This window comes from Triticum urartu, chromosome 3 (assembly GCF_003073215.2).
Source record: "Triticum urartu cultivar G1812 chromosome 3, Tu2.1, whole genome shotgun sequence".
NCBI lineage: Eukaryota > Viridiplantae > Streptophyta > Magnoliopsida > Poales > Poaceae > Triticum > Triticum urartu.
The window spans coordinates 53,684,856-53,709,469 of NC_053024.1; the positions used below are offsets into that span (position 1 = coordinate 53,684,856).

The following is a 24,614-nucleotide window of genomic DNA, read 5'->3' on the forward strand; positions in this document are numbered from 1 at the left end:
AAAAGGAGCAAATATTAGAGACCTATTCTGCACAGCTCTAAAAGTCCTGAAACTTCACGGAAGTTATTTTCAGAATATATAAAAAACACTGAGCGCAAGAAGTACCAGAGGAGGGCCACTCACCAGCCACGAGGGTGGTGGCGCGCCCAACCCCCCTGGGCGCGCCCCCCTGCCTCGTGGGCCCCCTGGTGGCCCTCCGATGCCCATCTTCTGCTATATGGAGTCTTTCATGGACAAAAAAATCATAAGCAAGCTTTCGGGACGAGACTCCACCGCCACGAGGCGGAACCTTGGCGGAACCAATCTAGGGCTTTGGCGGAGCTGTTCTGCCGGGGAAACTTCCCTCCAGGAGGGGGAAATCATCGCCATCATCATCACCAACGATCCTCTCATCGGGAGGGGGTCAATCTCCATCAACATCTTCACTAGCACCATCTCCTCTCAAACCCTAGTTCATCTCTTGTATCCAATTCTTGTCTCTAAGTCTGGGATTGGTACCTGTGGTTGCTAGTAGTGTTGATTACTCCTTGTAGTTGATGCTAGTTGGTTTACTTGGTGGAAGATCATATGTTCAGATCCTATATGCACATTAATACCCCTCTGATTATGAACATGAATATGCTTTGTGAGTAGTTACGTTTGTTCCCGAGGACATGGGAGAAGTCTTGCTATTAGTAGTCATGTGAATTTGGTATTCGTTAGATATTTTGATGAGATGTATGTTGTCTCTCCTCTAGTGGTGTTATGTGAATGTCGACTACATGACACTTCACCATTATTTGGGCCTAGAGGAAGGCATTGGGAAGTAATAAGTAGATGATGGGTTGCTAGAGTGACAAAAGCTTAAACCCTAGTTTATGCGTTGCTTTGTAAGGGGCTGATTTGGATCAATATGTTTCATGCTATGGTTAGGTTTACCTTAATACTTTTGTTATAGTTGCGGATGCTTGCAATAGAGGTTAATCATAAGTGGGATGTTTGTCCAAGTAAGGGCAGCACCCAAGCACCGGTCCACCCACATATCAAATTATCAAAGTACCGAACGTGAATCATATGAACGTGATGAAAACTAGCTTGACGATAATTCCCATGTGTCCTCGGGAGCGCTTTTCTCTATATAAGAGTTTGCCCAGGCTTGTCCTTTGCTACAAAAAGGATTGGGCCACCTTGCTGCACTTTATTTACTTTTGTTACTTGTTGCTCGTTACAAATTATCTTATCACAAAACTATCTATTACCTACAATTTCAGTGCTTGCAGAGAATACCTTGCTGAAAACCACTTATCATTTCCTTCTGCTCCTCGTTGGGTTCGACAATCTTACTTATCGAAAGGACTACGATAGATCCCCTATACTTGTGGGTCATCAATCGGTATTATGAGTTTATGTTTTTGATGAACCGAAGGTAGTTCGGAGTCCCGTATTTGATCATGGACATGACGAGGAGTCTCGAAATGGTCGAGACGTAAAGATCGATATATTGGAAGCCTATGTTTGGACATCGGAATGGTTCCAGATGAGTTCGGACATTTTCCGCAGTACCGGGAGGTTACCGGAACTCCCCGGGGAGTATATGGGCCTTATTGGGCTTTAGGGGAAAGAGAGAGGGGCTGGCTAGGGCATCCCCCCCCCAAGGCCTAGTCCGAATTGGACTAGGGGGAGGGGCGGCGCCCCCTCCTTCCTTCTCTTCTCTCCTTCCCTTCCTTCTCTCCTACTCCTACTTGGAAAGGGGGGGTCCTACTCCCGGTGGGAGTAGGACTCCCTAGGGCGTGCCATAGTAGAGGGCCAGCCCTCCCCCTCCTCCACTCCTTTATATACGGGGGAGGGGGCACCCCATAGACACACAAGTTGATCATTGATCTCTTAGCCGTGTGCGGTGCCCCCTCCACCATAATCCACCTCGGTCATATCGTAGCGGTGCTTAGGCAAAGCCCTGTTCCGGTAGTATCATCATCACCGTCATCATGCCGTCGTGCTAACGAAGCTCTCCCTTGACACTATGTTGGATCGTGAGTTCGTGGGATGTCACCGAGCCGAACATGTGCAGATCACGGAGGTGTCGTACCTTCGGTGCTAGGATCGATCGATCGTGAAGACGTACGACTACATCAACTGTGTTGTCATAGCGCTTCCACTTACGGTCTATGAGGGTATGTGGACAATACTCTTCCCTCTCGTTGTTATGCATCACCATGATCTTGCGTGTGCGTAGGATTTTTTTGAAATTACTACGTTCCCCAACATGCGGACGCGGGGGGAGCCGAAGATGATGAAGACGAAGCAGGGGCGGCCCCTTGGACGAGTTGCGGTCACCCTTAGTGGCGGCGTTCACGGAGAAGGAGCCGTGACTGGCCTTGGAGTGGCACGCCTCGACACGCTGCTCGGTGAGGAGGAGGCGGGAGTAAACCTCATGTGCCATCATGGGAGTTGAGTTGCCCCGCTCGTTGATGATCTCAACCAAAGCATCATACTCCTCGTCGAGCCCATTGACGATCAAGGAGTTGAACTCGGAATTGGTGAGCGGCTGTCCAATGGAGGTCAACATGTCAGCAAGGCCCTTGACCTTGTTGTAGAACTCCGTGGCCGTGGAGTCAAGCTTCTCACACTCGCCAAGCTGACGGCGAAGCGCAGATACACGCGCCTATGACTGCGTCGCAAACGAGCGCTCGAGGATGGTCCATGCCTCATGAGACGTCAAAGTGATGACGACAAGCCCGGCAACAGCCGGAGAGAGCGACCCCTGGATGGAGGAGAGGTTCGCCTGGTCCTGCCCTGTCCAGACACGGTGGGCCGGATTATAGACCGGACCGTGCACGTTGTCCACCAGCGCGGGGGGGGGGCAAGGGAGACAGCCATCGACATAACCAAGCAGGTAATGACTCCCAAGGAGCGGAAGAACCTGCGCACGGCAAAAGATGTAGTTGTTGGCCGACTGCTTGATGGTTATGAGGTGGCTGAAGTGAAACGGCGGCGGCGGCGGCGATCCCATCGTGGAGACTGCCTGGGGTGGAGACACCATGGAGGCAGTCAGGGGCACCGTGGGTGCGACCGGAGGTGCAAGCGGTGCAGAGGCAGATGGCGTCGCGGCCGGGACCGACGCCGCGAGCCCCGCCATCAAGGCGGACTCGGGCGCCCCTCGGTATAGTGGCGGGACAGAACCCGTGGCAGGAGAGACGGACGATGAGGCGCCGGTGTGCACCACGAGCCGGTGGAGTCGAGAAGAAGGAGCCGACGCTCCGTGTCCCAAGCGGGGACTGCACGACAGCTGCATGCAACGGGCGGGACAAGAGCGCCGTGAGGAGGCCGACAGGAACCCCGTGGTGGTGGAACCGGAGGCGGAGGCACTCGTCATGGCGGCGGCTGATCGGGCGGCGGCGGTAGTGGCGGCGGTGTCGGGAGTTTAGGGTTTTGTGGAAGCGAACGTAATCTAGTGTGATATCATGTAAGACAATAGGTTTGAGGGAATCGACACGACCCTCTAGGGGTGGCCTATCACATATATATAATGAGGTGGTATACAACATTACAATATACACGTGTAAATACAGAGGCTATATAGTCTAACACCCTCCCTCAATCTTAGCCACTTCCTAAAAAATTTAGAAGGATAAAATTGTGTCGGCAAGCCTCAAACTATGGTCATCTCTTCCAAGGATGACATCTTCATCAAAGCATTGCCTCTATCACAGTTTGAGGCTCGGTGAAGACAGTCTAACAGTCCGTCTTTTGCGTCAAATTGTTTGATTTGCACAACGCGCACATGCTTGTGAGTCGTGACTAATCCCCTCCCGAGCACGCCCAACACAACTAGCGGTTGTTTTCGTCTTATTACACGAGGGGACCGCCTAATCGCCCGCCTTCATGCTTGTGCAATATTCCAAAACTCTCTCTCGTTCATGTTTTTCTCGTGCATATAATATCAAGTAAAATTCAAATGTGGACATCTGAGAAGAAGCTTCATTTTCAAAACGTTGGTGTGGCCCTGGGCTAGCTGATGCATCCATGTTGGCAACAGCTCACACTAGCTACTACAAGGCCACATAGCATTGGCCGGTGAAAATGTGTCACACTGACCGCTCGTGGTGCTCTCTGGTCAATGTGGTGCTACACCATTGCCATTCCATAAGTGCTAACCATCATCCATCAATATGGGTCCAAGCAAAATAAAAGTGTCTTTCCTTTCTTCCCGTGGAATAAATGAAGGCCGGACGGCTAGGGTCTCCCGTCAACACCGCCGGCAGTCTGCTTCGTCTTCAATGGCCTTAGGTCCATGGAGGCATGACGGACCCAAGTCCTTGTCGGCGGGAGGATTCCTTCTTCGTTTGTACATGTTTTTTTGAGTTTGATTAGAGTTTACATCCTCCTCGAGAAGGCGTGGCGGCTTCTACAAGACACCACCAATCACTTCATAAACTAGTGTGCCAAAACAACTCATCCAATAACTCCAGATAAAGTAATACATCATCCTTTCTCCACTGGCATCTCCAAGAAGTAGATGATGGGAAAATATGAGCAAATCATATTGGTCTCGTCGATGTTCTTCGTAGGAAGAAATCTTGACACTGTCAAATGAAACCAACAATGTGATCCTTTTGTGTAGCGCCACATACATAATTTTTTTTATATAAATGAACGACTCTAGTCATGAAGACAGAATATGTCCGGAATAGATGAGAAGTAATAAGGTAAGAGGTAAAATATGTACTGATAAATTCAAATAAGGTGAGAGGAGATAGAAGGTCTATGAAAGATAATAATGTAACACACAAGCATGCATGCTAAACCTCTAACATATTCACAGGAACATTTTTATAATTTATAACTACACAATGACATTGTAACATATAGCACAATGACATAGCAGTTGCAACATTCGTTCTTTTTTAACAAATAACACAATGACATTATGACATAGTATATTGAGCATTCTTGATTCTGGAACTCTTAGCACAATGAATTATTATCACATAGCAATTAAAGCATGCTTGTTTTCATAAATTACATAGCGAATAAAAACCAAGGCATGTGACTCTACCTATGCGAGCACCCGCGAGGCCTAACATACCACTTCTCCCCCTTTGACAACAAGTACCAAAAAGGGTGAAGGAAACTAATGAGACCCAAATGATCACTCCTCATCGATGTTGTCATCGTCAGGGACCCCCTGTGAGAAGATGTCGGTCTCAGACGGGAAGCCAAACTCAGGGATCGGAGGAACTAGAGGGATATGATCATCATCGATAGGTCTCCCACCTCAGGCACGAAGGCGAGCCTTATGCTGGTTGACCCTCGTTGTATGACAGGACTCCATGATGGCAACATTTATTGCATTGACAGTGCAGGCAGCGATGATGGCCTTCTGGGACTGAACAAGGAAGCTAGCAATGCGACCAAGGGGTTCCGCCATTGGCCTTGCCTTTGGGGAAGGAGCCATAGGTACATTACCCTTGGCCTTGTCCCTTTTCTCTTCATGTGGAGTCTAGAATTGATGAGCAACAGTATCCTGTACAGGAAAGGAAGCGATAGCATCAATGAGAGGCAGCGAACGCTGTTTATGCGGCCGAGGAGGCCATCGCAAGTGAGTTCCTGTGGAGAGGTGGCGCGTCTCCTATGCAGATGCACTTCTTTCCGCTGCAATTTCCGATAAATAACGAGGAGAATGACAAGATGCAACACATGGTGGCTAGCGGCCATGAGTCTCCTATGATATGCTGATGGTTGATCGAGGCGGCGGGTTTCAGGCAACGGAGGTGTGATGCAGTCGGGAGGAGGTGGGGGGAAAAGGCATGGCGAGATCCACCTATCGGAGTTGAGAGGAGGTGGAGGAATGGCGCGGTGAGTTCCTTGGATGGCGCGCTGGTGGTGGGGAGAATGGGGAGCGGGTGAGATTTTCGTTAAATAGAAACGAAGCTGCCGAGGATAAGGCTTGTTCGTGCCGTGACAATCCCTGAGCGAATTAATTGAAAAAGTGACGTGGCAGGAGCCCATGCATCAAGATTTGCGCATCCAATCCAGCGGCCTGCGACACGTTTGATCCCAAGTGCTAACAATCCGATGTCAGACCGTTAGCATTTGGAGAACCAACCTAGATGGTTAGGAGAACAGTAGTATCTTAGCCCACCAGGATTCAAATCCTGAATTTATTTTAGGATTTCCGGTAATACGCGTTCAGTGGGAGGAGACGCTCACGTCGACTGCGAGGCGCTTACGGTGACTTCGTAAAATCTTAAGATGATATGCTGGCCCAATCTCTCGGAGGTGCTCATAGGGATAGGGTGTGCGTGTATGCGTTCATAGGGATGAGTGTATGCACGTATATATGGGTGACTGTGTCTGTACTGATGTTAATAAAAAAGACTGTTAGCATTTGAAAAAAAAATACTTAGATTGTGCATGTCCGATGTGTACCCCTATTCTAAAAGAAGGTGTATGGTGCTCTAAAAACAGGGAAATGATCGTGACAAGGCTGCCCATCGGAACCATGGGTCATGGGTGGGATCTGGGCTGGGGCCCCGTGGATCTCCAACAGCCTTTCCTTTTGGGATATACTACTGCCCGGAGAGGTCGGCAGCGCCGCTTTCCCTCTCTCAAGTTGAGCCAGCCGCATCACTGCCTGTGAGCGAGACGTGTACACATCTCCATCTCCGTCTCCACCTCGCTCGATCCGCCTGCACAACCGGCGCTGCCCCGATCCCCAAGAATCCGATCCAGGGATCCAGGTCCATGGCCGCCGTGACCAAGAAGAAGAAGGTCATCATCGACACCGACCCAGGGATCGGTCCGCATCCACCCATCCGTTCTTACGAATCTTGTTTTGTCGATCCCTCCTCTTGTTTTTCTCGATTTATTATCATCATATCCCCCTCCTTATGAATCTTGCATTGCGAATTCGCCGGGGATGGACGAACCGCAGATGACGCCATGGCCATCTTCGTGGCGCTGAGGTCGCCGGAGCTGGAGGTGGTGGGCCTCACCACCATCTTCGGCAACGTCTACACCGCCCTCGCCACCCGCAACGCGCTGCACCTCGTCGGTCCACCCCACCCCACTCCCTCGCTCGCATTTTGACTTTCGGTTTTCATGAGTGGATCTTTCTGATGCTAATCGAGTCCATCTCTAGCTTGATTTCAGCTGGAGACCGCTGGGAGGACCGACATCCCCGTCGCGGAGGGGTCCCATGTAACAATCAAGGTATCATCTTACTTCAGTACATTCTGTATTTATGTATATATGTATCTTTGTTTACCATCTCATTCAGTTAAATGTCTGACATCTCGATCGATCAAGTGTTTGCTAACTGAAACTGAATGTCTGTGTGGTCCACCGTGAATAAAATTCAGAAAGCCACCAAGCTACGAATTGCTAGCTTCGTCCACGGTTCCGATGGCCTCGGCAACCAGAACTTCCCTCCGCCGGCCGGCAAGGCGCTGGACCAGTCCGCCGCCGCCTTCCTTGTCGAGCAGGCGAATCTCTACCCCGGACAGGTCACCGTCATCGCCCTCGGACCCCTCACCAACCTTGCGCTGGCTGTCGAGCTTGACCCCTCTTTCCCAAAGAAGATTGGGCAGATTATTATCCTGGGTGGCGCATATTCAGTTAATGGAAATGTCAACCCTGCAGCTGAGGCAAATGTGAGTTAGTCCTATCAGATTCTTGTTAGATGATGTTGTCCTGTCACGCTTCCCTTCAAATTCAGAGAACAACACACTTTATGTCACCAGCTTCTTCTTTCAGAGCATTGATTTACAAATTGCAAGCTGCAATTCCAACAATTCATCATCTTGCCTTCACTGGTTAATTGGTTATCTCGATTAAACAGATATTTGGCGATCCTGATGCGGCTGATATAGTTTTTACCTGCGGTGCGGATATTTTGGCCATCGGAATTAACATTACGCACCAAGTACTCCTTTCTGGTAATTCTCTTGCTGTCCGGAGTTGTTTCTGTATCTTGTTACTTTTGAGACCTTGTTATATAGCAGAGCTGAAAATAGCAACATGATACTAATTGTGGTTTCATATATAGTGGGATATATTCTTCTTTCCTCGTGATTATATCATATGTTTTGCTTGAGTTAATCATACAGGGGTTAACAGCAACAGTGTGAACCTTTGGTTAATAACATAAGGCATGAGTTCGGTTCTAGTTGTTTAACCAACTATACTAGCTTAGAAGATATCTTTTCGAAGAATGAAGGCACCCATTTTGACACCGAGTGCTTTGTTCGCTTGGAATGATTTAATTTTAGTTGTCACTTGGTCTTCATGGATAACTACAGATAGTTAGGTTGCATAGATGTACCACCTCTTGTTGGATGAATCTATGTTTGATATTGACAGTTGCCATGTATTAGAAAACATAACATTTTGACATGTCTGCAGATGTTGACCGGAAGAAGCTTGAACAGTCCGATAGCAAATATGCTCGCTACTTGAGCAATATACTGGGTTATTATTATGATTATCACATGGACGCCTACTCCATAACAGGTCAGTATGAAAGCAGTCAGTCTGTACACTTAACTTGGATGGATCAGCAGTATAACACTTGATGATGAGAAGCTAAACAATTAAAGAGACTTGAATGGCTGATTTTGTTAGTATGATGAAATGGTTGCAGGAGTATATCTTCATGATCCCACAACTCTTCTTGCCGCCGTAGATCCGTCGCTGATGACTTACACGGAAGGAGTGGTGAGGGTTCAGACGGATGGAATCACAAAGGGTCTCACCGTTTTCGACAATACCAAGAAAACGTATGGGGAGATAACAGCGTGGTGTGGTAAGCCGACCGTGAAGGTTGCTGTCACGGTCGATGCCCCCGCTGTCGTGGAGCTAATTATGCAGAGGCTTCTCATGGACGATTAAAACATCATGTTTGCAATGCTGCAGTCAAGATTCAAGAACATATTTGTCAATGTTGCATTATGTACTGGCTACCTTACCATGTGCCTTTTTCTTTGTAGTTCAACACTTGTAGTCCAACACTTGACATTTACACTTGTAGTTCAACACTTGAGCCTTTTACACTTCGGACATAAGGACCAGATTATAGTCCATTTTCACTTTTCAGTTCTCAATGCACATCTGAATCAATTGTTTGGTGTGTAAGAGGATAATTGGTTTGATGCCAACATTTGGCATTGCCAATACTTGGCAAGCCAACAACTGACAATATAAAAAATTGCCAAAAATGGGCAACTTCTTGTGAGGTTGGCAAGTAAACATGCTAACCAACCATTTTTGGCATTTGCCAAATGTTGGCATGTCAATTTTTGGCATCAAACCATTCCAATGTCATGCCATCATCAAGAGTTCTCACGCAGTGCAACATATGGCAACCTGATCTAGCTTATGTGTTTCAGCACCAAACAGTTCCCCAAAAATTATCATGTGATACAGAATAGTTCAGTGTATACAAATATCTCACGTGCCTCTCAAACAAAACAAAAACATAACTATATCTCATCACCAACGGCTTCTGACACGCTAGGCCTTGAAGCTACACGCTGCGCCCAATAAACACCGCGCCCTGCAAAGCCCAAAGTTGGATCCACCACAAATTGCTTGAAAATGCAATTCCAGGGGTATTCTTCATGTTGGCAGAGCTCATGATGTCAAATGTCCAACGGCTACACTTATTCTGCATCAATGCCTAAAATTCTCCTCAGATACTCCATTTGCTCAGTCTCACCTTGAAGCTCCTCCCACTGTGTTTGTCAGGGAAAACAAACTCTTAATATGCTAAATATTTTCACCTATTCAGGTAACTAAGAAAACTAATGCTGAAATCCAAGTCAAGGTTCATATGAGTGCACAAAATGCCGGTACAAGTTCGTGTGAGCTCCATTACAGATAAACATGAGTAATAGGGAGAAGCCTTTTCTTATAGAAAAAACAGAACAAGACATTGATTTCAGATGGTGGCATATGAAATCCTGGAAAATATGTCACGCTGTGGAGGAGTTAAGAGTTTCCTTTGCGAATTGACAATAGATTAATTAATATGACACACTAATGAGTGTCAGGGAAAAGAAACTCTTAATATATTATCACAGTAAGTCTTAAAATAGATATTCTCACTTATTCAGAGAACTCAGAAAACTAATGCTGAAATCCAAGTCAAGCTACTAAAATGTCCCTAAAGTTAATATGAGAGCACAAAATGCAGAACAAGAACTTCTTTTTTTCTGTCCAACAAGTTAATGTGAGTTTACAGATAAACATGAATAATAGAGTGAAGCCATTTCTTTTGGAAAACAAAACAGAACAGTGATTTGAGACGGTGGCATATGAAGTTCTGGAAGATATGACACAATATAGAGTAGCTGTGAATTTTCTTTGTTAATCGACGACAGATTAAACAATAAATCTGTAAAATTTACTAACGGTTAGCATCTTCAAGGTGTGACTAACCTCTTGGTGAGACAAGGAAACTAATTTCCATCCAGCAGCGGTTATGTAACGCCTTTTAAATGCCGTGTGGCCTAATGGTGTGCCTGAAAAACAGGTACACATCTGCATTAGTTTCTGCTTTGAGATGCAGAATCAAGTAGGGAAACAAGAAGAAAATGGACAGCCTTTTATCAGAAATGGTAAGTAAAGCACAGAAAGCAACAGACATCAATAGTAGAGGATACCTAAATTCCTTGAGAAGTGCGTCGTCCCGTCTATCTCAAATGCAAGCTTCTCATCAACTAACACCGCATCGACGGTGTAACCATCCACTGTATATTCTCTAACCCATTCATGCCCGGTACTATATAAAAGACGTCCGACATCCTTCTGAAACAAGGAGGTCGTCTTCTGATTGAACCGTTTGCTCTTCACCGCTTTTGTTATTTTCTCTTCCAGATCATCTCTTAAGCCCATATTGAGATGTGCATATTCAAGCTTCAAAGACTGATTTGCAAGATATACCTGTGATGCGAACATTATGTCTTCCCTGTACTGATCAGAGACTCTCTGCTCTTCGTGTTGGCTCAGAGTGTTCCAGATATGTGAGAAGAATTGTCGGTCCAGTTGCCCAAGAACAGCATAGGACCAAGCAATATTGCCAAGCTGATCTCGACTAAAGTTTAGCGCATGAGAATTGTTACCATATTCTTCGCTCGAAGCTTCTTTGGCAGCGTTCTGCTGCATGTCTGACGACGATGGATCATAGACATTACATTTGAAGATGGCAGCATCCTGGAAAGCAGCATCAAGTGCGTCGAGCAAAGGACCGGGGCATTCATTAAGAGAAGCACATCCCCAGAGGAACTGAGCAAGCTCTTGCTCCTTGAAGGTGTGCACCAGTGTTGCTGCTCTCTGTGCCAACGCCGAGAAAAGGCCTGGTGCTGACTGGCGCATGGTGGCGAACGCTCCGGCGACATTGGCGACATTCTGCGCGTTGAAATCATCAGCCTTGGAGATGGCCACGCCGGCAATCCTATCCATCTCCGGCAAGTAGAGCAGGTCACCCCCGATCTTGGACAAGGCCCAGCAGATGTTGGACACGCCCTGCGGCGAGCACTCCGGGAGGGACATCATGGCCAGCCCCACGAGCATGGACATGTCCCTGTGCCGTGCGAAGGCCAGCCGGTGCATCTGCACCATGGACACGGCCTCCATCCTCCTGGCGATGCGGTGGAGCGCGGTGGCGATGTTCAGCGCGGTGAGCGGCGAGGGGCTGAGGCCCTTGGCGACGGCCGCGACGACGTCGGCGGTGAGCGCCAGCACCTCCTCGGCGGTCTGCGCCTGCACGATGTCCCTGTTGAGGGCCACCTCCCTGGTCCGGTTGGACGGCGCGGCGGCGAAGCTGGAGAGCGTCTGGATGAAGCGCTCCCTGTTCCTCTGCCGCTTTTCGTCGAACAGCCCGTCCCCGAGCTGCGCCACCCGGAGGTCGAGGTCGTCCAGGGTCGCCTCCTCGTCGCTGTCGAACTCGTCCCCATCCAGCGGCGGCTCATCCTCGTCGGCGTCGTGCTTGCGGGGCTTCCTGCCGAGGACCCTCTTCTTCTGCTTCTTCTTCTTCTTCTTCTTGGGCGGGGTGACCATGCGCTGGAGCGCCGGTGTGAGGCCCCTGGCCTCGATGGAGCGCAGCGCGGAGCGGCGCGCGCGGACGCACCAGTCGGTGCTGGCGGCGGGGAGCGGGTCGTCGTCGCCGTCGTCGTTCCCGGACCGCGGCTGAGGGTCGGGCCCGAGGAAGTCGAGCTGCCACTGCGGCGTGGCGTCGTCCTCCTTCACGGCGGCGCGGCAGGGCGGGAGGCGAGAGGCGCATCCCCTGAGACTGAGGCTGGGGAGGCCGGAGAAAATGGGGTGGTGGGGCTGGGGATAATGGTGGTACGGGTTGCTGGAGGAGAGCACGGGGAAGGTGCTGCCGCCGCCGGCGGTGCTTCGGGGGAGAGGGGCGAGGAGCGCGGCAGCGGTTTCCATTGTTGGTTGCTCGGCTCAATCGGGGTAGCGCGGCTCGAGTCTCTGGATGGATAAGAAGGAATTTCAGCGCCTGGCCTCGCCTGGGAAGGCTGCTTGGTTTTCTTGTGTTAGTCTGAAACTCTGAATGTGTACAGACTTTGCTTCAGAAAGTTCAGAGAAATTGTAACAAAAAAATAAGCCTGTGTCTGCTAGTCTGAATGTGCACAATGTAGTTTCATAATTCAGGTCTGTGGTAATCAAGCGGTTAATATGCGGAACACAAAGTATTCATCTGTAAAACGGGAGTACTTATAAGCCGCCTGAACCAAGTATAAGCCGCCGCACGAATCCCACCAAAGATGATTAGTGGTGTTATGGATTGGTGGTTGAACACACTTGTGTTGCACTCGTTCCAAATCTCGCATGCGATGAGCATTGCGAGCGTCGCCATACCCTTGCGGTTAGCATGATTTTGAAGCAAGAAGTGTTCCCATCAAGCCTTAACGTTGTCGATGCTCCTCCAGGAGGTAGAATGAAAGCAATGGTGGCCAAGCCAATCACGGGCCAAGTTCCAAATCTAGAGGGAGAAACGGCATTGGAATCTCATATGAGCAACCAACTCAACGGTACCACATTTTGGTCACCCGCACTTAGCCAATCTGCCTGCCATCCAAATCCATTTTGTATGATTAGCCACAAAGAATTTGCAGTTGGGAGGAGCCCAAATCTTCCACACCATGCTAAAGCCGCGAAGTAGCATCCCGAGCTTCCACACAATTAAGTTCAGGCGGCCGTCAACAAGCTGTGTCTGAGACGTAAAGGACCAAAGGTTGAAGAACTCCTGGATATGTGGCATAAATAGGCTGTTGGAAGTTCATCGATATTCACCCAAGATCACCCACAAGGGCATCCTTGACTCGGTCGTTCTTCTTTGTGGAGATGTCAAAAAATGGAAGGAGCAATGTCTTTAGGTTGCATTCCGTTGACCCATGGCGAGTTCTAGAAGCTCGCCTTAGCGCCATCATCGATCATCGCAAATGGTGAGAGCATGGAAGAGAACCATATCCGAGCTATCACAAGGGTTGCCAGTGCCCACCCATGTTCTCTCCAGCGCGGGCCACTCGAACCAAGGCCAACCGAGGCGTAGGGCCTGAGAGAAATTGCCCAAGTGCAGGATCCCAAGGCCACCAAAGACGGTAGGCCGGCACACCATCCCCCATTTAATTTTGGATTTCCCAGCCGAGACCTTGTCAGATCCCACCCAAAGAAAGGCCTTCCACAACCTGTCAATGAATTGCAAAACCTCCAAAGGGATGCTAGGGCAGGGGGTGATATGGTAGACAGTGACGACCGTGAGAACCACCATGACCAAGGCCACATGTTTGATGGTAGTGAAAAAACAGCCTTGATAAGGGGGAAGCTTGGCCGCCACCTTATCTTCCAAGTGTTGAAAGTGAATGTGCTTGAGGCGCTTGATCAACAAAGGCAACTGAAAACAACACATGGGGAAGGCCGACCACATCATAGGGAGGCTTTGCATCATGTCGCCAAGGTCTATGTCGTCGCAACAGATAGGGGCAAAGCGCGACTTGTGGAAGTTTGTTATCAACCCTGTGACCTCCCCAAAGTCATTAACGGTGGAGGAGAGGGCATGCATATCCTCCTTAATCAGGGCCACAAATATGGTCACATCATTGGCGTACAGAAAGGGGCAAAGCATCTTCCCACGGTCTCTGAAAGGATGCAAAAGACCAAGCTCGGTGGACAACTATAAGAGGTTACAAAGGGTCAATTGTGATGGCGAAGAATGACAACGACAGGGGATCTCCCCGTCTGAGGCCGCGACCATGGCGAATGGGAGTGCCGGGTACACCGTTGAGAAGCACCCTTGAGGAAGACATGGAGAGAAGGTGGCAATTTAGTTGTGAAAGTGAGGGGTGAGCCTCGCCGTTGGAGGAGGTCAAAGATATACTCCCAGTGCACAGACTCGAAGGTCTTTCTTATGTCAAACTTGAGAAAGATTGAAGCCTTTTTTCGTCGGTGCAACCAACACACGTAAATGCGGACAAACATGAAGTTATCATGGTTGCTTCGAGTCGTAGTGAAGATGCTTTGGGTGTTGGGAATGAGGGTGTCCATGTGAGGGGCAAGTTACATGACCAACAGTTTCGCCACAATCTTTGCAATGGCATGTGTAAGGCTAATTGGGCAATAGTCGATGATCTCGTCGGCACCGTCTTTCTTAGGGAGGAGCACAATATTGGCTGAGTTCAGCCATTCGAAATGCTCCACATGTAGGTCCGAGAACCTGCTGATGATGGCCATGAGATCCTATTTAATGAGGTTTGCAATATTGTCCGAGCAGTAGTAGTGGAACAAGCCAGTGTTTCCCCTTAATTGCTTCTTATTGCTTGTAGTTTCCCTGTATTTGAAAAGCATTGACTGATGATTACTGACACTGATTGTTGGCGTACGTGATACATGGAAAGAGATTATGCACGTAGTGTGGTGACTTGATATGGCTGGTCCATGCATGAATATGATCCATGTTTTCCTTATATACACCGATTGATTGTATTATTTCTTTGTGGGGTGATTGATTGTTATTTTTTAATTTCATTTGCCTCCTTCATTTCTTTAGTTTCTACAAGGGGCGACAACAAAATTGTAAAAAAATCCAAGCGAATCCTTCATTCCCTTTGTGTGTGTGTGTGCGCGCGCGCGTGCGTGCGTGCGTGTGTGTGTGTTAGCATTAAAGACAACACAATCAGCGGTCCTAACAATTCATGGCGCCCACTCTTCCTTTCTTTGTCTACTCTCGCGATATAGTTTTCCTCTCTGACGATGAGGACGTGGTTGATATCATGCACTCATATGGCTGTGACACGGTCATCCTCATTTCATCCGATGATGGTGATATCGGTGTCTACTACGTGAACAACGATTTCAGCACCAAGGCCACCCCGCGGCCAAGTCTTTTGTGGCTGATCGCTACAACTAAGACAGCGATGATGACTCCAACAACACCACACCAAGTTGGTGGGGTCGGCCGACCAAATACAACTACTGGCATAGCGACGACAGTCCTTGTGGAAACCGATGAGATGCTCCGCAAGGATTACCATGGCACACATGTTCTCGACCCGTCGTGGGTTTCTGAATGGTGGGTCGTCGACTACTACAACACATGCTTCATCGACACTCCTAGAGGAGTTTCTGAATGGTGGGTCGTCGACCCGTCGTGGCAACCTGAACTCACGGATCATCACCTAGAAGGGAAGACATTTGCAGAATAAGTTCTTGGATATGTGCAAGACCATGTGCAAACGCGACTATCACAAACCGCGCGCACGGTGGAAAAAAAAACTCTTCAAATACTACATAAAGGCATGGCAACACATCGTCCAACAAGCTAATATGTCTTGTTCCACAATGTGTTGTCATGCGTTTTGCAGTGTTTGAAGAGTTATTTTTTCTGCTGTGCGCGCGATTTGTGATAATTGCGCTTGTACTTGTTCTTGAACATATCCAACGACTTGTTCGACAAATATCTCATCTTCTGCGTGATGATGCATGAGTTCATGTTGCCACGGCAGAACAATGACCCACAATTCAGAAACTCCTCCACGAGCGTTGTTAAAGGTACACGTGCGCCATCGTAATCCTTGCAGAGCCTCCCATCGATTTCCACAAGCCAAAGATTGTTGTCGCTATGCCATTAGCTGTATTTGGCCGGCCGACTCCGCCGAGTTGGTGTGGTGTCATTGTGAGAGTAGCCGTAGCTGGAGCTAGCATCCACAAAAGATGTGGCCGCACGGCGCCCTTGGTGTGACCATCGTCCTCCTCGTTGGATGAAATGGGACGGCCTGACAGCGCCATCAGATTCTGATGTCAATCACGTCCTTAACGTCCTCATCATCAGTGAGTAAAATTGTATTGGGAGAGGAGACGAAGAGTGAGCGCCATGGATTGCTAGTAGTGTTGACTGTACTATCTCGAACGCTCATATATGTTCACTATAATGAGGCTGGAAGGCAATGGAGGATTGCCGGAATGAGAAAACTATCATGGCGCCAATTTTTTACAATTTGTTGTTCTCTCCCCTTGTAGAAACTAATGGAGAATGCCCTGGGCTCCTCCCTCCACTCAAGTTGCCGCCCCCTCCAGATCGACTCCCCCCGAACTTCAGGCCACAAATCGTGTCTGATGCATCGCAGGCTTCGGTGGAGAAGGGGTGGGTGGAGGTCGGGGGCCGGCATCGCCCGAGGCTGGAGAAGCCATCTGCCCTGCCCCGCAAGAAGAAGGACGACCGCTCCCTCGCATTCAAGCGGAGAGCTTACGGACTCTGCTTCCGTTGCTTGGCGGAGGACCACTTTGTCGCCGATTGCCGAGGCCCTGTCACCTGCCTGGCTTGCGGCCACTCTGGCCATCGCAAGCGTGACTGTCCGGGCCGCCTTCCTGCCAGTCAAGGTCGCCTCCGCCGCTCCATGTTGCCGCCATCTGCTCCTGGCCTCCCCAACCACGAGCCACCAGCTTCTTCACAACAGTTGCAGCAGCGCTCGTGGGCCGCCGTGGTTGCTTCTCCGACGGGGCTCGTTCAGGAGGCCCTTTGTAGCAACTCCGGTGTCTCTTGGTCAAGTCTGTCCGATCCCGGCAAGACTACCTTTGCTGCTGATCTGGGGCTGCTGCAACCCCTTTTTGCAGCACAGACCGAGACGCTGCACGCCGAACTGCAGGCCCTGGTTACCGCCCGTGTGGAGGAGGTCGTTCAACCTCTCCGCGACATGGCGGTCGCTTTGCAGGGATGGGCGGCCCAGGACTCAGGCCTCTTGGAGCGGCTGGAGGTTATTAGTGACAGAGTTGTTGCTTCGCCGACCATCATCTCTTCCTTGGCGCCGATGGGTCCACCTCCTCCCTGGTGTGACCATGAGGAATCGCTGCCTCCTGTTGTTGCTTGCAGTAAGGATATCAGTGATGCGGGTGTGGCTGGTTGCTCATCCGAGGTACTGGCTGCTGTGGCTCTACCTGTAGATGTTCCTCCTCCTTTGGATCTAGCTCTGCACAGGATGGTGACTCAAGGTGAGGAGGCGCAAGCGAAGGTTGCTGAGAAAGTCAGAGGGACCGATGATATGGAGCGGACTGAGGTGTCCTTACCTGTTGGCTTGGTTGGAGAGGTGCCGCCCTTGGTCTCCTCTCCAGGGATGACCGCCTCAGAGGGCAATACCTATATGATGTCTTCCGGGTCCGAGGAGCTACTCGATGACATTGGAGTGCCTTCAACCACCTTATTGGATGAACTCCTAAGCAGTTTCAGTTGCACAGTGCCACGGTCCTTACTCGTAGAACCGATTCATTTGCAGATTGAAGGGGCATCTACTTGTTCCGGAAGGCGTAGTGACCGTTTGGATAAAAAGAACAAAAACTGCAACATTCCTACTGCCAAACGCGCTGAATATAGATTGGCGGAGGCTTATTGGGAACTACCGAAGGGAATGACGTCTAAGAAAGCCACCGAGGAGGAGGTGCAAGAGAAGATGAAGCCTTATCTACGGATGTATAAGAAACCGCTTACGCCAACGGCGGTCCAGGCAATCCGTGCCTTGGTGGAAGTCAATGTTTGATCTCATTTTTCAGAAGGTTAGGCCCAAGTACACAGCTAGTTGCAGGCGTGTTCTTGAGGTTGCAGAGGTTGACTTGGTTGGGTATGTTGTGTTGTCGGTGGTCTTGGGCTTAGGCACCCTTGTATCTGACTCGGACGACGTCCCTTGAGTGCTAGCCCGGTCTTTGTGGTCTTCGCCGGTTTCCCTTATGTAACCGTGCCATGTATGATTTTTGGGTCCGGTTTCCCCTATTAACTGAACCAATTCTCTTCGTCTTAATGCAATGCGGGAGCTCTCCGCTCTCTGACGAGGTTCCGTCAAAAAAGAAACTAAAGGAGGCAAATGAAATAAAAAAAATACAATCAATCACCCAGAAAGAAATAATACAATCAATTTGTGTACGTAAGGAAACATGGATTGTTTCCATGCGTGGACCGGCCATATCAAGGCACTGCACTACGTGCATGATCTTTTCAATATATGACGTACGCCAAAAATCAATGTCGATGCCATGCTTTCCCAAGAACAGGGAAACTACAAGCAACAAGTACAAACTGCAAGAATTAGAAAAAAAACTACAAACTAAAATTAGCAAGCAGCAAGTACAGGGAAACACTGGCTTCCAATTTCTTCAGCATGCTGGATTTGGATAAAAAATCAAAGGAGGGACAAGGGCACAGAGGATGAATAGTTTGCCCTTACTTACCAGGGTGCTCCAGGTTCTGTTCCTAATCTGATGCTCAGTTCCCTCTCCAAGCTAGCTATTGAAACCAAACTCTCACATACTTACAGACGGGTCCCAGGATAAACCCTTCAGCCACTAGTGTATACAACTAGTGATCCAAGTGTGTTGTTACTCGTGCGCGACTTGATCGTCTTGGTTCTTGAGCGAGCGCCCTCTGCTTTGCTCTGTTCGTTCTGAATTTGTTCAGCTTATGTCTTTTTTGCTACTACTAATATTGCCACACCGTTGCCACCAGGCAAAGTGTAGTAGTAGCGCGTTTCCATCAAACGTGCTGCTGCTAGGTAGTTTAGTAGTAGCGCTTTCGCCTAGCACGCGCTACTGCTAAACCCATCCCATCCTCTCCACTGGCCGCCCCTCACTCTCCGCTCCCACTCTCCCCTCACCGTTCCACCGCCGCCGATGTTCGGCCCTCCCCCGCCGCCACATTGCCGCAGCCGTCCTCGCTCCTCCTTCCTCGGTATGCGGCGCCCCTCCTCCTCCTCCTCCCATTGCCCTCCTCCCTCCTCCTGCCGTGCCCTCCTCCCTTCTCCTCCAGTCGCGCCCTCCGCCCTCCTCCTCCTCCCACTGCCCTCCTCCCCTCCTCCCACCTCCTTCCCCCTCCTTCTCTCTCCTCCCTCCTCCCACCCCCTCCTCCCTCGGCCTCCCACCCCTCCTCCTCTCTCGTCCCTCCTCCTCCTCCCTCCTCCCACCCCTTCCTCCCTCCTGCCTCCCTCCATCTCTCCTCAATGATAATGTAGTTTTTTTACTGTTTTTTCAATACAATAGAATTTAGTAAGTGCTTCATTTACTTATGTTAGGTTTATTAAAAGAACTAGTTTCACATAGTTTTTTTTACTGTTTTTCAATACAATGGAATTTAGTCTATACTACTATTAAACAATCAAACAATTTCTTTCTTAACGCCACACAACAATTGTACCTAGGTTGATTAGCACCGCTAGATTAAACCCACTGAATAAAATCTAATGGTTATGATTAACTTAATCCCGAGTCATGTGTGTAGTTAGCAATTTAGAATGACTGACCGTACTCCACCCGCATAGGAATATTCCACATGCCGTTTCCCACTAATCACGCTATTCCATCTGTTAATTCCTCCCCTACCAAAAATCTCTTCCAATCAAATAGGAGGCATGCACGCCCGCCGCACGGAGTCATCACCAACCTCCTCCACTCCTCTCGCTCCCCACGCCCACACGATGCCGCCTAGATCAGAGGAATTGGAGGCCGTCGCTCCGCCATGTTCCGTTCAGGAGCCGAAACAACAAGCACCAATGGCCGCTCCACAGCCGGCGGCCAACACAAGTGGGTTACACATCTGGCGAGCTGTCGACTCTATCTTTCCCACCGTGCCGCGTCAAGAACACCTCTGTAGTGGCTCTCGGTTTGGTCACGCCTGCGCCATTGGGTTTCTCTCTCAGTCTGTTGTTCATACGACTCTAATAATTTACCAAGATCGGATTTTATCTACGTATCCAACCAGGGCAGACTGATGAGAGCGAGTTTCTTGCCGGATTCGTCCGTCAAACAAGCAACTCCTTGATCTTTACTCATGTTTCTCTTGGTGATGTTCAGGTGTCGCACTACCCGCAGGGAAGCTCAAGGCCATCGCCACCGACGTCGGCCGCCCCGGTGCAGGAGGAAACATGCACGTGCTCGGGCCTCGGGGAAATTGGCAGCGTCGTCCACGCCCAGGTCTTCGACAGGTAAGAAAATCAACACAAGGATCGAAGGCCCATCATGTTTTACTTTCTTCCCCTCTTTGTCCATTCTTCGTGTTGAACTGGATCCCGTCTTGTTTGCTCCAACAACAAGATCCAGCTACCGACAGGGATCAATCGTCCAATCATCAAGAGGTTTGGTGCTCAACTCTTGAAGAAGGCCTAGACCGATCCATCCAAGGCACAGATACCATCCCGTTTCTTCTTGCATGCCTTCTAAAGCAATTTCTTGATGATGGATTCTAAATTGCTCTGGTGGTTTTCAGAACGGCGTAGCTGTTCCTCCAGCAGCGCGGGCAGCCCTGCAGCCAGTAAACAAGAAGGTCCCTGTCAAGGCCGCCGCCTCTTGCTGTTACTCGCAGGGGATGGTGAGAAAGATAGAGTCGACGGCTAGGCGGATGTGTAACCCACCTGTGTTACTTGCTGGCCACTCCTGGAGCGTAGGTCGCCATAGCCATCCGTGGCTTTGACGCTCGGCTGCTGCCCCACGGACGTATTCGCCACACCCCTCAGCCGACGCTACTGCCCTCCACTATGTGGCTATCCTTCAGGCATGATTCTGACGCCCTACCAATACTGGCACCATGCTGCCTAGGCTGATTTTTGCTTTTTACATGCAGGAAAATTAATTATATGCATGTTCTATTCGGCTGCCTGATGCCCAGTACTGGTGTTTGCGGGGATAGTACAGCCTAGCCTCTTCAGTAGGTGCAATGGCATTAAAGCTTATGAGCTCATTTTTAGCATGTACATGAGCAGTTGACATGCTGGTGTGAAGCAGGTATGTGCCTTGCTTATAAATAAAGCCTTGCATGATTTGCTTATAACTGATGGACTGAGGTGGAGGTGAGAGATGTATAACAACCATCTTGATCCAAATGACAGGGCTAACCTGCTTACCTATAATTTTACCACATCCTAAGACTTAGAAATCTATACAATATGAATGCCTAGCTGTTTTGTGGTCTACATGTCTGCATGTAGTGTTCAGGTATGATTCTTGCATACTGTCAACAAGGGCACGGTGTATTTCCTGAACTTCTTTTTCATTATGTTGAGCTCGGTTTCAACTTCTACCGAGTAGTTGGTAAGCAAGCCTGATGCAGATGTATGGAGGTTATGCACTTCCATTAGCTCTAGAGTTGTCCACTATACCGATAAGGCCTACATATTCTGCTAATGCAGGTTGGAGGGGAACATGAACCCCGGCAATCCAAAATAGAAGATATAAAATAACTGCAGCTCATGCCATGCATTTCTATAACAACAAGGAGCAAGTCTGTTTTTTAATATCCTACCACAGCCAAGCAATTTAAGCTTATATGGGTGCTCTCTATTTTTCAGAGGTGCGTGTATTGAGAGCACCCATGATTCAGGCAAAAAGCTAGACAAATTAACAAACTTTGTACAAGTTGTACTTGAAGCCAGTGATAGCTCGTTCAAGGATGCTGATTGTGATTATCCTACTTCAACAACGTGCTTGCCACTCAGGAGTGACAAAGTACAGCATGCTGCTTTTCTTTAAGAAACCCCTTCAACTTATGTATGCAATATGTACTTGTGAAGAACTATGACAGAGCCTTGTTTATTGTATGCATGTCTAATGTATTTTCATACTGAATAGAGTAACGTACTCTTGCCCCCACGGTCCCGGCACCACGTTTGCAATTGTATTCTTGGTCGCGTGTTGCTCAATCAGGTGAGTCTGTTTTTCTCTCATTTTACTTACATTTTTACATGAATTTGCCCGTGCATTTGGTCCTATCACTGACAACAATTCAAACCTGTCAATTGGGGAAAGATATGCCCATCATCAGTCCTCTACAGTTGAGATGTTGATATGACAAGTTTAATTTGTGTTTAATCTTCACATAACTAATTTTGAATACCATGTATGTCATATAGAAATGTTAAATTCCCTTCATTTTTGGTCACAAATGTCGCACTACAGGTGATGCGAGAAACTCAGGATGGGGGCAAAATGGTCTTGACCACTGGCGAACTCTTCTATCTCACCGACTCCCTTTGTATTCGAGTCCAGCAATTGAACTTATGAAGATAACATGTAGGCTGAACCCAGGAGAGAACAAATTATATGCACCTCTTTTAGTATCTTTAATCAAAGTTTGCATCTCTATCATGTTCACTTGGACAATGACTATACCTATTATATGTCCTTTCAAGTTCACACAAGAAATTAGATATGTTGCATACTTTACTATCTGACTATGATTTCTTGGTTTGGGATTTCCTTGTCTACTAGCACTTTACATGACATCATCAATAGATAAGTCATAGGGTTTGTATTAAACCTCATGAGACATGGGGATCATCAGACACTACATATATTCTACCCCCACCGCCACCCCTCACCAAATTTTTGGAATATGAATTCAGAATGCGTTGATCAAGACAACATACGTACACGCTTAGCACTCCCTCCATTCACAAATACAAGATATTCTAAGTACGGATTGAATGTATATAGACACGTTTTATTGTGTTTGTTCACTCATTTTAGTTTGTATAGTCTATATTGAAATATACAAACATCTTATATTTTTAAATGAAGAGAATAGTATACAGTAAGCTTCATTTCACCTAGAAGAGCTTCCGTAACATGGAAGTTAATTAGTTTCAATATGAATTAAGAATAATACCCACATGAATTTTATAGGTTGCTTTTGATTTAGACATGCGTTGCACGTGCATGCTTACTAGTAAGTGCTTAATTTACTTATGTTAGGTTTATTAATTGAACTAGTTTCACTAAGGTATTTTTAGTAAATGTTAGGGCTAGAACTAGGATGTTTTAGACATAGGGTTTCACTAAGGTATTTTTAGTAAATGTTAGGGCTAGAACTAGGATGTTTTAGAAATAGTTTGTAATTTTAGTAATATAAAAAAGTTTTAGTAATAGAAAACTGGTGAATAGGTTTTTTGAATATAAAAAAGTATTTTGAATAGGATAGAAAACTAGTTAATAGGTATAGAATTTTTTTGCATTTTTTTTTCAATATGCAGGCTTTGTAGAGTCGTGTCTCTTTGGAGTGATCGTCATCCGAGCTACCTTTAGCTACTTCCTCTACACCCGAGGCGGTGAGCTAAAAGTCCACCTCCTCCTTCTCTACTTCTCGGTGTTGAATAGAGTAGAATTAGGGTATTTAGTTATGCTTCTTAACCAAATGAAATGTTCGGGTTATAAGATATATTGAAATGTTTTTGTCAATATTGAACCATTGAGATGCAATGAGCACCAGTTTATGCTCATGTGCGAATGCTTATGATAGTTGATTCGGATATATGAGACAAGGGACATCTTTGTATCGCAGGGAAAATCCGAGTGGCCTATGTTTTGCCGGTGTGTTGATTAATTTCCGCTCCGGCAAATTTCAGGCGCTCGATATGTCCTTTTTTAGCAAATTTCATTCCCGATTTTTCCGTGAATTTTAGCATAACTTGTGCTAGAATATATATGAAATATCTAGTGGCCCGGATTTTCTAGAAAGACATTTAAACGACATCTCGGGTTGACTTTAAGTCTGTCGGGACTCCACCATATGAGAGAAGAAGAATGCCGATTGTTGTCGTGGGGGTCGTTCGTCCTCTTCCTTCTCGTGATAGACCTTTTGGTAATGCACGGGAAGGAAGGAATCAGTGAGGGAGAGTCAACGGTTAGACGAGGCTTATACTGCTCCTCTCTACCTAAAAAAAGCTCTTCCATAAAGTAAACATGACCCAAAGAGATTCACGCTGGACCTGTGTTCCAGAAAATTTGTACTTATATTCAGTTATGCAGTTGTATTTTTTTTCTTGAGTCAAATTCATGTAAACAATAATTCTAGCTGTTTCTTGAGTCAGATTCATGTAAAAATTCGACAACAATTATACGGTAACACTTAACTTCTCAAATAATGCATAATTTTTTACAATACTCTAAACCAATAGTAGATTGTTGAAGGACCGAAGATCAATGTCAGTCGGAACACACTTAGGGCTTGTTCGGTTAATCCCTCCCACAAAGGGATTGGAGAGGATTGGAGGGGATTGAGGTGGATTTTGACTTGTGGGGGATTTAATCCCTCTCAATCCCCTTCAAACCCCTTCAAATCTGAAGGAACCGAACAAGGCCTTATTGAGGAAATTGCCAAAATA

General features: G+C 47.9%; 2 protein-coding genes across 2 annotated transcripts; one reads left to right on the plus strand and one right to left on the minus strand.

The window, feature by feature from the left end:
• Positions 1-6,517: 6,517 nt before the first annotated feature.
• Positions 6,518-9,072, plus strand: LOC125542781 (probable uridine nucleosidase 2). The gene is made up of 7 exons (XM_048705954.1): positions 6,518-6,778; positions 6,914-7,029; positions 7,132-7,191; positions 7,341-7,631; positions 7,820-7,916; positions 8,383-8,490; positions 8,621-9,072. The coding sequence occupies exons 1-7, from the start codon at positions 6,724-6,726 to the stop codon at positions 8,866-8,868; spliced, it is 975 nt and encodes a 324-aa protein (XP_048561911.1). The 5' UTR covers positions 6,518-6,723; the 3' UTR covers positions 8,869-9,072.
• A 261-nt stretch (positions 9,073-9,333) lies between these two features.
• LOC125542780 (RAP domain-containing protein, chloroplastic-like) lies at positions 9,334-12,492 on the minus strand. The gene is made up of 3 exons (XM_048705953.1): positions 10,641-12,492; positions 10,417-10,499; positions 9,334-9,710 (listed from the first exon to the last, which is right to left on the minus strand). Exons 1-3 carry the CDS (start codon positions 12,412-12,414, stop codon positions 9,639-9,641), a joined length of 1,929 nt encoding a protein of 642 aa, XP_048561910.1. The 5' UTR covers positions 12,415-12,492; the 3' UTR covers positions 9,334-9,638.
• Between the last annotated feature and the right edge of the window lie 12,122 nt (positions 12,493-24,614).

Bases quoted from the DNA above. Each gene is read 5' to 3' on its own strand.
- LOC125542781 (XM_048705954.1), top strand. From the start codon at position 6,724: ATGGCCGCCGTGACCAAGAAGAAGAAGGTCATCATCGACACCGACCCA. The intron at 6,779-6,913 runs GTCCGCATCCAC...GACGAACCGCAG, and splicing joins CGACACCGACCCAGGGATCG to ATGACGCCATGGCCATCTTC. The intron at 7,917-8,382 runs GTAATTCTCTTG...ACATGTCTGCAG, and splicing joins GCACCAAGTACTCCTTTCTG to ATGTTGACCGGAAGAAGCTT.
- LOC125542780 (XM_048705953.1), bottom strand. From the start codon at position 12,414: ATGGAAACCGCTGCCGCGCTCCTCGCCCCTCTCCCCCGAAGCACCGCC. The intron at 10,500-10,640 runs GTATCCTCTACT...CCTGTTTTTCAG, and splicing joins GCACTTCTCAAGGAATTTAG to GCACACCATTAGGCCACACG. The intron at 9,711-10,416 runs GTTAGTCACACC...TGACAAACACAG, and splicing joins TTTCCTTGTCTCACCAAGAG to TGGGAGGAGCTTCAAGGTGA.